This window comes from Bombyx mandarina, chromosome 10, assembly GCF_030267445.1.
Source record: "Bombyx mandarina strain Sakado chromosome 10, ASM3026744v2".
NCBI lineage: Eukaryota > Metazoa > Arthropoda > Insecta > Lepidoptera > Bombycidae > Bombyx > Bombyx mandarina.
In genome coordinates this window covers 14,900,820-14,915,014 of record NC_143217.1, presented here as the reverse complement: position 1 = coordinate 14,915,014, position 14,195 = coordinate 14,900,820, and the positions used below count along the sequence as shown (strand labels likewise).

Here is a 14,195-nt window from a genome sequence, read left to right as displayed (position 1 = left end):
ATACTAATGCAACGTGATCTATATTTTACGTGAGGATTGGGATTACGCCCATGTCTGACATCTATGTTAGAGACCACTACTGTAGACGAAGAAAGATAATAAGAGTCAGGTGATGGAGTATACGAAAACTTTAGGAAAATACATATATAGATGAATAAACACATAGTCCCACTGGCCGGAGCATAATTATTGTTTGATTTGTACTAAAACAGCTCAGCCTCTCATCTAGTTTGGTCTTAGATTATTATCGGGTCCGTAGACATCACGAAGTCTCCAAAGTCTGGCCAATCTACAACCGGCTACCTGCTTTGCGGCCGAAATGTTTTGAACTCACAGTACGCCTAAACAGAATTGTTTGCGCCTTTTTAACCCTGGTTTTGTACAAAAAGATGCAGGTCCCATCATGACCCAAGCGATGTACTTTGGGCCGGGCTCGCGTAACTCAGACAATTATAGATTTGACCTACACGGAAATGTGAACGGTAACTATTTTGGTAAGGCGCATTGTTGTGGGGGGGAAACCAGATGGGTTTCCGCCGCGAAGTACTCACACGTCCGACTGCATGGTAGTGTCGGTAGGGCCACTCGAGTGAGATGATTGCCCTTGTTCCCCGCAGTACGTCCAGCAGTGCAACGAGGGCGCCCGCAACACGGAGCGCGTGGAGGAGATGTACCGACTGGCGCGCGTCATCGAGTTCCCGGCCGGCGTGCGCCACCCGCCCGACCTGGGGCCCGCCCTGGCGCGCCGGGACCGACGGTACGTCCGTCCCCGACCCCACTGCCCCACTACTGCTGGTAGGCTGGGTATACAGCGACTGGCAACAAAATCACTATTATTATTATTTTACTGTATAAACTTGTGAACGAGCTCATAGACATCACTACATTAATACCTTCATCAACCTTGAGATATGAGAGTCGAGGCCTAAGTCTCAATTCTAACAGGAAATTAATTCTACGTCTCAACCGGGAATACATTCGCGGCATAAATAGGATGGTAATAGCTAACAGCGGTAAGCGGAGCTTCACGATATGTCCCATAACCACCATAGTGCCATCAGTCTATATACTAGAAAGTGTGATCTGAATAAAGACCGATAGGATATTAACAATGTTCTTGCGCATTCTCGACATCCACTTCACATCAAATCGGTCATTTACCAACATTAACGTTCAGAATGTGAGCTAAAACTGTAGACACGTATTTCAATATATTGTCGACATGTTCAGGCCGGTGAGGTGGCTGGTCCGGTCCGGCGAGATGACGCAGCTGGTTTGGAAGAATGACGAACTGAAGCTGACCTTCGGCAAGAAGTTCCACAAGGTTCCCCTGCACGTGTTCCTGTTCAACGACCTGCTCGTCGTCACCAAGAAGAAAGGGTCAGTTCTCATATAGGGACGTTCTTATACGCGATTGTCAGTAATCTGAGGTGCGGCCAGTAAATAGCAATGTCTGCCTGGCTATAGCAGTAATGTTGGTTCCGTTCCTCCAGCGAGGAGTCGTACGTGGCGGTGGACCACTGTCCGCGCTCGCTGCTGGAGGTGTGCAGCGCGGAGGGAGTGGCCGCCACCAAGCACGCGCTGCTCCTCACCCTCCTCGACAACCACGAGGGAAGGACCGTCGAAATGGTGAGGGAATGTATACCTATATATAATACAAATCGATGTTCATGTGTGTTTGCCCTGGCCGTTGGTCGGATCGTGATGGTAGTCGGTAGAGCTGTTGTGAGTCCGGGAGGTGGCTGTTCCAGCGCCCTCGCCGAGTGGCGGGTGGTGCGCGATTAATAACCACCAAAGCTAAACCTAAACAACTAAAGACATTTACGTTTCTCGTACAATTAGCGATGGTCGCAGCGGAGGAATATTGGACACGTACCACAATCGACTTCACCTACCTAGAAGGTCCGTTGGCGTCACCCACCTAGCAGCGTGAGGTCGGTGGCGGCTGTCCGTGCTTCAGACCTCGAGCTAACAGTAGGGTCGTGCTCGTGGACCTGCTATTTAAAGCATATTTGAAGGATGACTATAGCAGTCTACAAATAACGTGTAATAGTGTAACATGTGTGATAAGATGGCGGTTTTGAATAGAAACATTTATTATTCAAAATGTCAGAGTTAAGCCACAATGGCCCCTCGAGGCTGCTGGCAGACAGGTCGTTCGGCGATTACCGGGGTTCGTAGGACACTATTTGGACGCGACCAGTCACGTTGAGAGATGAGGTCAGATTGTATGGCATAAAGGCCATACGTGACCACGATCATTGTCCCTATCCTGAACAACAAGTTTCTCGATACACTCTGCTGACCGTCGCGATACGTGTCCAAAATATTCCTGGATTGCACTGTTGACGACAACTTTTGAGAGATATTAATTGACCAACCCTATCCGCTGGGCTGATCAGATAATCGTGCGCCAAGCCTCAGTTCGCGAACTGTGGAGAACAGCTGTCAAGGCTTGAATAAACAAAGATTCCACTTGACCATGACTGCTCTGCCAAGAATAACCGACCATGATGATGATGACCACGGTCTTACCAACGCGAGCCCGGACTGGTGGCTACCATCATGAGCGACGACACTAATCTACGAACACTGTTGTGTGTTTGTTGCAGTTGATGTCGTGCGGCAGTGAGACGGAGGTGTCGCGATGGCGCGAGGCGCTGTGGCTGCCCGCCGCCGCGCCCGGGGAGGCGGTCTACGCCGGCTGGGACTGTCCGCAGGTACGCACGCACTGCCGTCTGCACAGAGTACACTACACAGCATATACACTACACAGTATATACACTACACAGCATATACACTACACAGTATATACACTACACAGTATATACACTACACAGTATATACACTACACAGTATATACACTACACAGTATATACACTACACAGTATATACACTACACAGTATATACACTACACAGTATATACACTACACAGTATATACACTACACAGTATATACACTACACAGTATATACACTACACAGTAGATTCACCACACCGTGCATACACCGCAAACACTTACACTACACAAAGCTTGTCAGGATTGTCAGGATTGTCTCCGTCAATGTAGCTATCAGCTAGCTCAGCTGTAGCTTTTAAACGAATAGAAATAATCCAACATAAACCTGAATCGTGCTAATAATAATTCAAAGAAACTGCCTATTTACAAACAAAAAAATATTATTGGTGGAACATCTTCGCTTATTCTTTACAATCTATCTGGTGATCTCATTGAGATCTCTGTGCACTCTGTATGTAAACTATCTCCAAGTGATGGATTTAGGCTTGATGACTAATGATGATTAAAATTTAAAATAACTTTGTAATTAATCTGAACTCATTTTCAAAGGAGACTTGTCGTGAATTGTTTTTCGTCTCTAAAATTTTTGCATTGAAATAATTTTGCCGTCCCTTAAGTCACGCCGCCCTAGGCCCGATCGCGCGGGGCTGAGCGTAAATCCATCACCGCTATCTCCGGATGGCAACCCTAGTGCGACCCGACGCACTTGAGGCCCAGTGCCCCAAGTCTGTCGGCGGTCGCGTTGTGTGTGTAACCGTGTCGGCGGCGCCGCAGGTGTGCGCGCTGTACGCGTACGGCGCCGCGCAGCCCGACGAGCTGTCGCTGGCCGAGGGCGACGTCGTCAACGTCACCAGGAAAACGGCCGAAGGTGAGCTGCTTCTCACTTCGATCTGTACAACCCGCTATAGACAGAGACAGAGAGAGAGAGAAAGAGAGATAGAGAGAGAGAATATATCCTTTTTTTATTGCTTAGATGGGTGTACGAACTCAAACCTGGTGTTAAGTGGTTACCGAAGCTCATAGACATCTACAACGTAAATGCCGCCACCTACCTTGAGATACGAGTTCCAAGGTTTCAGGATAGTTACAACGGCTGCCCCATCCTTCAAACCGAAACGCATTACTGCTTCACGGCAGAAATAGGCAGAGCGGTGGTACCTACCCGTGCGGACTCACAAGAGGTCCTACTTACTGAGCTTTATTGCACACCAAAACAGTGATTACAATTATAAAATAATGACAAGAAAACACGGCGGACAGTTGACGAGAAGTCGTGAAAGAGCGCGATGTCAAAAGATTGCAAATAAATTGCGTTATCTTACTGATTGGTTGGTGACGCTGTGGCTAGCGCCTCTGACTGCTATTCCGAAGATCGTGGGTTCGATTCCCATGTCGGACAAACATTTGTGTGATTAACTAGTTTAATTTCTCTGTCCGGATATTTATTACACTGCAGGCCAAAAGTTTAAGACCACCTCAACTAAAGTGAGATAATGAAATAAAACTCCAATTAAATTTTAAATATTTAATTAACCTGTTTAATCATCTAATAAAACACTGATCGATAAACATTATACTTTAAAAGCGTAAAGAAATATTAGCAATACATGCTAAAAAAGGCTATAGTTAGATAACGGATTTTTCATAAAAAATCCTTCTTTACATTCTATGTTATTCAAGTGCGGTCTTAAACTTTTGGCCGGCAGTGTATCTATGTACGTACGTATTATTATATTTAAAAGTATATATGTACTTAAGTCTCTGGTTCCATGGTACGGGAAACCCTAGTTTAGATACTAGATGATCGTGGGTGATTATTCCCGGATTATTTATTTTCCCGCTCAGGCTGGTACTACGGCGAGCGCACCCGGGACGGAGAGGCGGGCTGGTTCCCCGGGGCCTACTCCGCCGAGATCGCGTCCCCGCACGTCCGGGCCCGCAACCTGCGACAGCGGTACCGCCTGCTCGCGCTTTCCGGGACCTATCTAGGGAACAAGAGGAAGCTACTCTGAGTCTGAGTCGAAGTAGGGAATAAGAGACTCTGAGTCTGAGTCGATCTAGGGAACAAGAGGAAGTGAGTCTGAGTCGATCTAGGGAACAAGAGACTCTGAGTCTGAGTCGATCTAGGGAACAAGAGACTCTGAGTCTGAGTCGATCTAGGGAACAAGAGGAAGTGAGTCTGAGTCGATCTAGGGAACAAGAGACTCTCAGTCTGAGTCGATCTAGGGAACAAGAGACTCTCAGTCTGAGTCGATCTAGGGAACAAGAGCCTCTGAGTCTGAGTCGATCTAGGGAACGAGACTCTGAGTCTGAGTCGATCTAGGGAACAAGAGGAAGTGAGTCCGAGTCGATCTAGGGAACAAGAGACTCTGAGTCTGAGTCGATCTAGAGAACAAGAGACTCTGAGTCTGAGTCGATCTAGGGAACAAGAGACTCTGAGTCTGAGTCGACCTAGGGAACAAGAGCCTCTGAGTCTGAGTCGATCTAGGGAACAAGAGGAAGCTACTCTGAGTCTGAGTCGAAGTAGGGAATAAGAGACTCTGAGTCTGAGTCGATCTAGGGAACAAGAGGAAGTGAGTCTGAGTCGATCTAGGGAACAAGAGACTCTGAGTCTGAGTCGATCTAGGGAACAAGAGGAAGTTACTCTGAATCGAATCGCCAGACCGCCCACCTGTTAACTTTACGTACAACGGATTCAAATTCGCCTCATTCGTAAAAATTGTCTTGTTTATTTGCGTCCTTTCGTTAAATTCAATATCCTTAACAAAGCACTCGATTAATTAGAAAACGAATAATAAATAAAATAGTCGTAAATATGTACATAATATGTCAGTATTCAAAAGTAAGAACTTTGAGGCGCACGCGAATTCTGATGTCATTCTCTTTTGTCACTCTTTAGTGCGAAATTAAATAACTTGACATTTCCTTGTCTCTTAAGAGATTTGCGTTTTGATGAACGACTCTTAAATGTATTTAGTTTCTACTAAAAAATCTAATCTGTCCTCTGTAATGACGTAATGTTTGATGATGTTTCCTCTGTAATGATTGATGCTGTTATTGACTCGTCGGTTCACCTATTGCGTCAATAATTACTTAGTAATATTAGTAAGAATACAGAATACAAATCTTAAAGGGTTCTTCCTACCTTCAAGTTCTACTAAATTGTCTTTGAAAGGCTCCCAACTAGGAGACACGGTGGCTGAAATGACGCTTACGTCGTCCGCCAAAAACATGTAACATAGGGATTTGGTTTTTTTTTTCGTTTCGATCCATCATGTTTTTGACCTTTTTTTCCCTATCTAAGCTAATGTCTAGAGAGACCATATCAGCGTCACCGGGCTAGTAGATAAATTTCGACTGCTTATTTTCTCTCAAAATACGAATTCACACTTTTTGAAAATGAACAGTGAATAAAATACAGTCGTTTAATAATTATAGAAATTGGATTTGATTCGTTTGAAAATTATGGTGCTAAAGTATAAATGTTTTTCGTGTTGAAATTAGAAACATGTCCGTCCAGACATTGCCTTCGTATTAAAGTTGTGAGTTATAGTAGGATTTTAGTGTTTTATTGCACCGAAAGTAGAGCACGTCATGCCTCTTGGATACTGTTATGCAATAAAAAATAAACTATACTAATATTTCAAATTTTTCATTACGTGTTGATTCTGGGACATCTTCTAAATAATTCTAATCAATTGCATGACACTCAAATCAATAATTCAAATACATATATATCTTACAGTTTGTTAAATATTTACAATACCTTATATTGTCTTGTATAGGAATAAGTGATAAAATTCATGCATTGACCGAAGGATCCGCTCTTAAAGAGAAAATCCTTTTATTGTATAGATTCGTGAGATGTACAGTTACGATTGAGATTTTACCGAATGTAAAAAAATAAATAAACGCCTACTGATTAATTTTAAGTTGAATATTCATTTAATTTAAGTTATTTTAGAATTAATAAAATTTCGCCGCTGTTTTATATTGCCTAGTCATGGAAAGCGGACAATTTTATATATGATTTATGTAATTTATGTAAGTCCTTGGTACTTCAATACAGCATGTCGAAAATATTAGCATCTTAGCGAGACGCCTTGTTTATTAAAACATTAACAAAATGTACGTTTAAGGAAAATGCTTGACACATAGATTACACACTTAACATAGCTTGACACCTGATAATTTAATTGACATGATGACATTAAAAATATGTTTTTTTTTTGACATGTTGACATTGCAGTGTCAATGACGTTTTAAACAACATTCCCGTGGTGACAAGTAATTTTCATTGCATTTTAAGTTGGTATAAAAAACAAATTTATGAAAATAAATCAAGTTATTTAGTTTACAATGCAACAAGCTGAATCAATTGGTTATAATGTATGTATTTGTACTTAAATTATTCTGTATAGGCATAGTCTAGATATAGAATGTAACAATGTATGAATATTGGTTCGAATAAATGTGTAATAAACATTTGATTTTGCTTTATTATGATGAAGTAAATAACCTATTTAATAAAACAATTAACCATTAGGGATTGTCTTAAAGCACTCATTTCTAAACTATTTTATGTGAGATGTACAATAAAATGAAATTGAACTACTGTATAAGACACGAACAGGCTTGGAATTGGCTGGCCCCTTGGCCATGACTTTCATGTCTGTCACGGAACCACCACCGCGAGCGGTGAGTCTGTCATTCCTAACCATGTTATGAATGCCATAGCTATAGATTTTAGGATAACGACGCGCGGGCTTATGGCGGTCCTGTACTAGAAAAATCTCAATAGGATGGTTACGCCAAAAATCACAAACCTGATCACGTTGATTTGTTAGACCTTAAGTTTTAAACAATCCTATCGCTACGAATAGGAGTTTTATTCTATCTATGTACGCCATTGATTACCGGCGGAGTGATAGGAGGACATGCGTATTTAACGACGCGTACCTATTCTATACGTCAGCGTATTCTGGCACAGCTGCGATGTAGTAATGTGCAGGGAAGGCGGCGCGGCGTCGCCCAAAGCGCTAACTCACTCAAAGTAGATCGACTGGAAAAAGTCGATCGCTAAAGCGAGATTGTCGGACGCAATCGGAGGACAAGTCGCAGGGGAGGGGGCGAGTTACAGGGGGTCACAGGGTTCGTGTACGGCAAGGGATTAGCCCAAGCCGTGACGCTGGGCACGCTGGGCTGGGGCTAAGGCAGACTTAACCTCAGGCACAGAGTGTTCTGAGGCTTTGGAGTCAAGGCCGGGAGGGTGAAGGCGGTTTTATCGGGCAACACGGCGTTTCAATTTAGGGGCCCGGGGGCAACCTCGATAGTTTTCGGGGTGACCCTGTCCTCGGTACAGGACGCAGCTAGGCGGTTTTCTGGTCTCGAGCACAGATGGCCGTGGCGTGAGCGGCCAAATACTTGACGCATCGGAAGCGCGCTTGCCAGTTACGGAATGAGTGCCCGTACTGTTGACAGTTATGGCACTGACTAGAAGTGCCTTTTTGTGGGGTATTTCGACGGCGATACCGGAGAGACCCTCATATTGTTCACACACACACGTTACTCTAGTTTTTAAAATTATAATAAATGAAAAACATCTAAAATGCATAAGGTTCAATTTATATAGATTTTACATGAATACATATAAGCAATTTGGTCAGTTTATATTCCTGTCGTCGTATAAGCCGTATCTCGTACTGCTTCATCGTTTATTTCGGTTACTATTTCTTCCGTTCCAATTCTCCATAGAGCTTATAGAAGAGATCCCAGAAGGCCATCCGGTGGTGGAAGGGCCTGCTTCTGAGCTGCAGGTCGGTGTCGATGTCCAGATACGGGCGCTTGTTACCTTCTACTGTCGACCACACGACCGGCAGCAGGTCCGTCGGCTCAGGGGTGGGGTTGCTGGAACATAGAAAGGCATCAAACGACATCTATACACATTGATCTCTGTAACGTTGAAGTCGTCGTGGCCTAAAGAATAAGACGCTGCAGTTTTTCTAATGCAATACGTTCTAAACATATGTTCACGAATGACTTCGAAGGAATAGCATCCGGTAATGTGTGCGCGGGTAGGTACCAGCACCCTGCCCAGTTCTACCGTGAAACAGTAGTGCGTTTCGGTCTGAAGAGTGGGGGCAGCCGTTGTACTGTAAAAACTCAAACCTTAACTCATGTCTCAAGGTGGGTGGTGGCATTTATGTACGTTGTAGATGTTTATGGGTTTCTATGGGTTCAGACAGGTCTTGAGCTAGTCTAACCACATAAGTAATAAAACAAAAGAAAATGTAAGGAACTAAATTATTGCATTTGGAGTTCCATTACTCAAATTGTTTATCGGTACATATGTAGGTATGTGCGTATTAGCTGAACGTACCCGTATTTAGCAAAATTAGCCCAAAGAGTAGTGATCCTATCGATGATCAGTTGGTCCTCCTCGGCAATGTGTTGTCCCGGGACCGCATCCACGGCCAGCAGGTAGCCGAGCTCGTCCGCGTGCGCAGCGCCCTCTGCCGTTATGCCGAGGTACTCCTTCATGGCATTCCTGCCTCCGTCGTACGAGAACACGTAATAATATACCTCCTTGTTACCGTCGGCCAATGACTTATTAATTGACCGCTGGACGGCGTAGTTGAAGTAATAGTCCGACGCAAAATCTATAAACTCATCGAAAAACTCCTCTGTCAGCGTCTCGTCTCCGATGTAGAAATGTCTCACGTGGTCTTCCATATCATTATCGGTCAAGTTGAAAGCCCGTTCCAGAAAAGTTCGAATTCCAGTCACCTCGTAGTCTTCTGGGGTCACATAAGCATGTAATGTTAGAAATTCTTTATTGGTTACTCCATAAATAGCAGGAATGTTTCTAGCCTCTAAATTTTCAGGAAAGTCGGAAAGAAAACTGTCAACTCCGTCGTATTTGTTTTCTCTGCAAGGTCTGAGTGTACCGCCTCTTAAGGTAGAGCTTTGAGAAGCGCTAGCTGCGACCACCAGGTGGGGGTCTTGACCGGTCAGAAACTTTACCGCCTCTAAGAAATTGTCAGTTTCGAATCCCAGCTGGCTCGCTATTTCTATTGGAACACGACTGCTAGGTTTCCTAATACCCCCAGCAAAGAAAGCAGATCCACTCTGAATGATCACCTGATTGAACAGTTTATCTTGGTCGGTCAGTAGGTGTAGCTCGACAGCGACGCCGCCAGCGCTCTCTCCGAATAAGGTTATTTTAGAGGCATCTCCGCCGAACGCTTCGATATTTTCCTTAATCCATCTCAAAGCAAGAACCTGGTCCTTCATACCCTGGTTGCCGGGAAAATCAGGACTGTCCAAACATAAGAACCCATAGAGTCCGAGTCGGTAGCTGACCGATACGACAATGACGTCATGTCGGACCAGGTCGTCAAAGGAGTAGTCCCGCTCTGTCCCGCTGCCGCTAGTGAAGCCTCCTCCGTGGATCCATACCAACACCGGGCGCTTGTTGCGCGATGTAGCCGTGTTTGGGACATAAACGTTCAGGTTCAAACACTGGAGACTACCAACTCCGACGCCCTTAGTAACTTGAGGACAAACTACGGAATCATCGTACGCTTCGAATGTCTCTTCGAAACCAGGGTGTGCTACTGATGGCTGAAAAGTAAAATGTCCTTTGATGTTGATAGAATACTACAATTATCATTATAATGTTAGATTGTTTTATTTTATTATTAGGATGAGAATTCTTCTCCTGAATGCTGGTAAACAAACTTAACAATTTAGAACCGCTGGAGAAATCCGTAAATTACGGATTTTCGTTTTTAATAAAATTAAACAAAAACTTAACATAAGGGGCCATCCATAAAGTACGTCACACGTTAATGGGGAGGGGGGGTATCACCGAAGTGTGACATCGTGTGACAAGGGGCATGGGGGGGTCAATACTTTTGTGACGTCACATGTTAAAATTTAAAATACTAAAACGCAAAGTTTGTATGTGAATTAAAAATTTTAAAAATTTACAAACTTGATCTATATTTATTAATAATTTTTTGATATATATTTATTGATCTATATTTATTAATAATTTTTTGATATATATTTATTGATCTATATTTATTAATAATTTAGCGAAAATTCGTCCTCAAAGAATTGCGGCTAGACGTGCCCGAGAAATTCTCTGTTTAATGAATGATGACGATGCTTTATGGATGGAAGAGAATGATGTCGACACTAAGGATGTTCCTGACGTTCAAATTCAGAACGAAAATGAAGTGCCTGATTTACCAGTAATAGCTGATATAAAAGAGTGGATCCAAAGTCCATGGACACTCGATAATTAAGTTTTTTATCTTTAATTAATATAATTAATCGTTTATTATTTTCTAACTAGTCGTTTGTTTTTTCGGTTTTATGAAATGTTGGACTTTATGTTGATTTTATTAGATTATTATTTAATAAAAATAAGTAAAAAATGAAAATAGCTGTTTTCTCTCGATTATTTTTAAATACATACATAAATTTAAAAAATGTGTGACGTCACATCAGGAGGGGGGGGGTTATAAAAATGTGACAACCTGTGACAAGGAGGGGGGGAAGGGTTCAAAAGTCCTAAAATTCGTGTGACGTACTTTATGGATGGCCCCTAATCAACCCCAACATATTCATTAAATTTTGTACAGGATCACATCTATAGCATCCATTAATTAATTACTTATAAATATTCCTTGACTGACTTGACTTTTGGTAAAAATAAGTATCTAAGACCTCGATACTTCAAAATACACTCATTTGTACTCACGTGTCATTTCGGGTCCTTCCGATCTACTAACGGTGCTTTTAGGTACTCAAGCACCAGTTATCATCCTTGCCGAAGGGTTCGGCAAGTAAATTAACCCACAGACACAGCCCACTGAGTTTTTCGTCGTCAGGTTAGAGCCCCGTGAGCTCACCTAACTACTCGTTCTGTGAATCTAGCATAACTCCTCGAGGATACTCTAATAAGTAGGAAAAAAATATTCGCACTCACCCCGAAAGGATTGTTGTCATCCACTAATGCGTACGGTATGCCCAAAAACTTTGAGAACTTTCCATTTTCGGACCTAAGTCCCCTTATGAGCCCCCGCTGAGTAACAACAAGCGGGTCTATTCTCAAACGGGCAGCCACCGCCGACAACAAGCCTAACAGAGCAACCAATCGCAGCATACTTGCACTGGAAATGTGCTGTTTGGGCGCTGTCAGATATTTATATAGGACCTGTATCTCAAAATGATAACAGAACGACAATCTCTGTGAAATCAAATAAGTCTGATATGCATTGTCACTCAGCCGTAATCGTCTCTTATCGATAGGATCTCTGTTATTCTATATTCTTTCTGCATAATCGATAAGAATTCGAAAGTCATTAATTGAAATCAGTACATGTTGTCCAAAAACCTCATGAATCATGAAAACAATACACATTATGATCAGATATGTAGTTCTTCAAATGTGATCATCGTTAATCGATCGATCCTTATCCTCTATGTGACTGCAAACCCGCCGCATCATACATTACTGCTCGTGTACTCACATGTGCGCAGGTTCTCGAGAGAGAAAGGTTGATTTATCGCTCGGTCACACGCTAGAGTAGCCTTTCCCAAAGTGGAATATAACGTCCCTTTACTGGCGCTGCAGCCCTAAAGATTGAGAGCCCCTGGGCTAGAGAGTCACCCGGCTTGTCAGATCCTGTCCTATCCCTCCACTCGTTCCTTATGCTACCGATGCAGCGAGTAACGTTTCGTCAGTAATTGCATAATACATCTCAAATAAATAATCTAAATATTATTTTTTCAGAATGCTGTGTCAATAGCGTTTTAAATAACATCCGATGGTGACCTGTAATTTTCATCATATAAACCATAACCTGGTTTTTTTAATTTTACCCACTCAACTAATAATCATGTTGGTTTCCAATTTATATGAAACTATGACGAACTGCATCTTTCTTAACGAACCTTAAAAACGAACCCGCGAGCTACCGCCCTAACAACCTTCTACCAGTGTTAGGCAAATTACGCAGACGCCTCTGAGACTTATCACCACCGCAACCACCCATATCATATCAGTAGCGTGCAACACTGGTAAAGCACGTCGCACTCGGGCGTCTTCGGGAGCAATCGGAATTTCCGAATACGCAGACGTCACTAGATGTCAGTCGATAAGATTCGCGCGCCGATTTAAAGTTTAATATAACAATATCTTCCTAATATAGGTAACTAGCTGGCCCGGCAAACGTTGTTTTGCCCTATAAATTATTGCTAGGAAAGATAATTAACCTAAATATCGACTGCAGCGCCATCTGCCGGGCTGATTTGTAAATCTAAACCATTCTCGAATCCACCTGAAGGGCGGGAGATAAAATTGAAAAAAAAAAAAGCATAATTAAAGGAACTTGAAATTATAAACTCTGAATAAGAATTTATCGTACTACAATTATAATATTTGATTGCCATCTTGCAACCTTATTTCGGATCTGTGCATAGCACAAAAAAAATAAAAATCGGGATGGAAAAATAGGGGTTGATCGTATAAGAGTGAAAATTGAGAGTAATATGATTTTTTTTATTCTAAGTCATGACAAAATAAAAACAAAATTCTTGCAAAAAAAAATAAAGTTTTTAATTAACAAATAAAAAATAAAGGTTGATCGTAGAGGGGTGAAAATTTAGAGTTGTATGTATTTTTGTATGCTGTATCATAAAGAAATAAAAAAAAAATTATGTCTAAAAAATAAAATAAAAAATTTAGGACCACCCTTAACATTTAGGGGGATGAAAAATAGATGTCCGATTCTCCTGCCTGGCCGATATGCACGCTATGATTCACGAAAATCGGTCGAGCCGTTTCGGAGGAGTTCAATCACGCACACCGTGACACGAGAATTTTATATATTAGAAATATAATTACATAGTATCAGATAGTGCCTAGCTTAGTTTTCTCCGTTGCCTGTTAACATTATAATACTGTACACTACTAAAACATTGTAAGTGTTTATAAAATAGTGTGTTTGACTTATTCATATTAAAGTGCAAATTTCCACCTAATAGAGAGTAAATAACAAACCACATATCGATACCGGCGTTACCGAACGTGTAGGAAGCTCTCGGGGCTCAGCCTGGCGAATTTGCTAACACTAGCTTCTAGCAAGGGCAATGTTTCGCAGAATTTACAACTGGATCGAAAACACGAACCACTGAAAGGGTCCGACGAGTATGGTGACCGGTGCTTGGAATGCCTAAAAGTACGGATAGTGGATTTTTCTTTTTTATTGCTTAGATGGGTGGACGAGCTCACAGCCCACCTGGTGTTAAGTGGTTACTGGAACCCATAGACATCTACAACGTAAATGCGCCACACACCTTGAGTTATAAGTTCTAAGGTCTC

At 42.4% G+C, this 14,195-nt stretch overlaps 2 protein-coding genes across 7 annotated transcripts in view; one reads left to right on the top strand and one right to left on the bottom strand.

Moving 5' to 3' along the window:
* LOC114246952 (uncharacterized) overlaps positions 1-7,285 on the top strand; it is a 152,156-nt gene extending 144,871 nt beyond the window's left edge. For all 6 annotated transcript variants that reach the window (XM_089730711.1, XM_089730715.1, XM_089730713.1 and 3 more), the window contains 6 exons: positions 618-757; positions 1,231-1,380; positions 1,494-1,629; positions 2,613-2,720; positions 3,575-3,668; positions 4,646-7,285. In XM_089730711.1, coding sequence (XP_089586837.1) covers positions 618-757; positions 1,231-1,380; positions 1,494-1,629; positions 2,613-2,720; positions 3,575-3,668; positions 4,646-4,812 — 795 coding nt within the window. In that variant the 3' untranslated portion in view covers positions 4,813-7,285. The remainder of the gene's footprint in view (positions 1-617; positions 758-1,230; positions 1,381-1,493; positions 1,630-2,612; positions 2,721-3,574; positions 3,669-4,645) is intronic.
* A 1,165-nt stretch (positions 7,286-8,450) lies between these two features.
* Positions 8,451-12,007, bottom strand: LOC114248931 (esterase FE4-like). The gene is made up of 3 exons (XM_089730717.1): positions 11,799-12,007; positions 9,180-10,423; positions 8,451-8,707 (listed from the first exon to the last, which is right to left on the bottom strand). Exons 1-3 carry the CDS (start codon positions 11,973-11,975, stop codon positions 8,527-8,529), a joined length of 1,602 nt encoding a protein of 533 aa, XP_089586843.1. The 5' UTR covers positions 11,976-12,007; the 3' UTR covers positions 8,451-8,526.
* Positions 12,008-14,195: the final 2,188 nt, after the last annotated feature.

Bases quoted from the DNA above. Each gene is read 5' to 3' on its own strand.
- LOC114248931 (XM_089730717.1), bottom strand. From the start codon at position 11,975: ATGCTGCGATTGGTTGCTCTGTTAGGCTTGTTGTCGGCGGTGGCTGCC. The intron at 10,424-11,798 runs GTGAGTGCGAAT...TTTACTTTTCAG, and splicing joins ATGACAACAATCCTTTCGGG to CCATCAGTAGCACACCCTGG. The intron at 8,708-9,179 runs GTACGTTCAGCT...TCTATGTTCCAG, and splicing joins GCTAATTTTGCTAAATACGG to CAACCCCACCCCTGAGCCGA.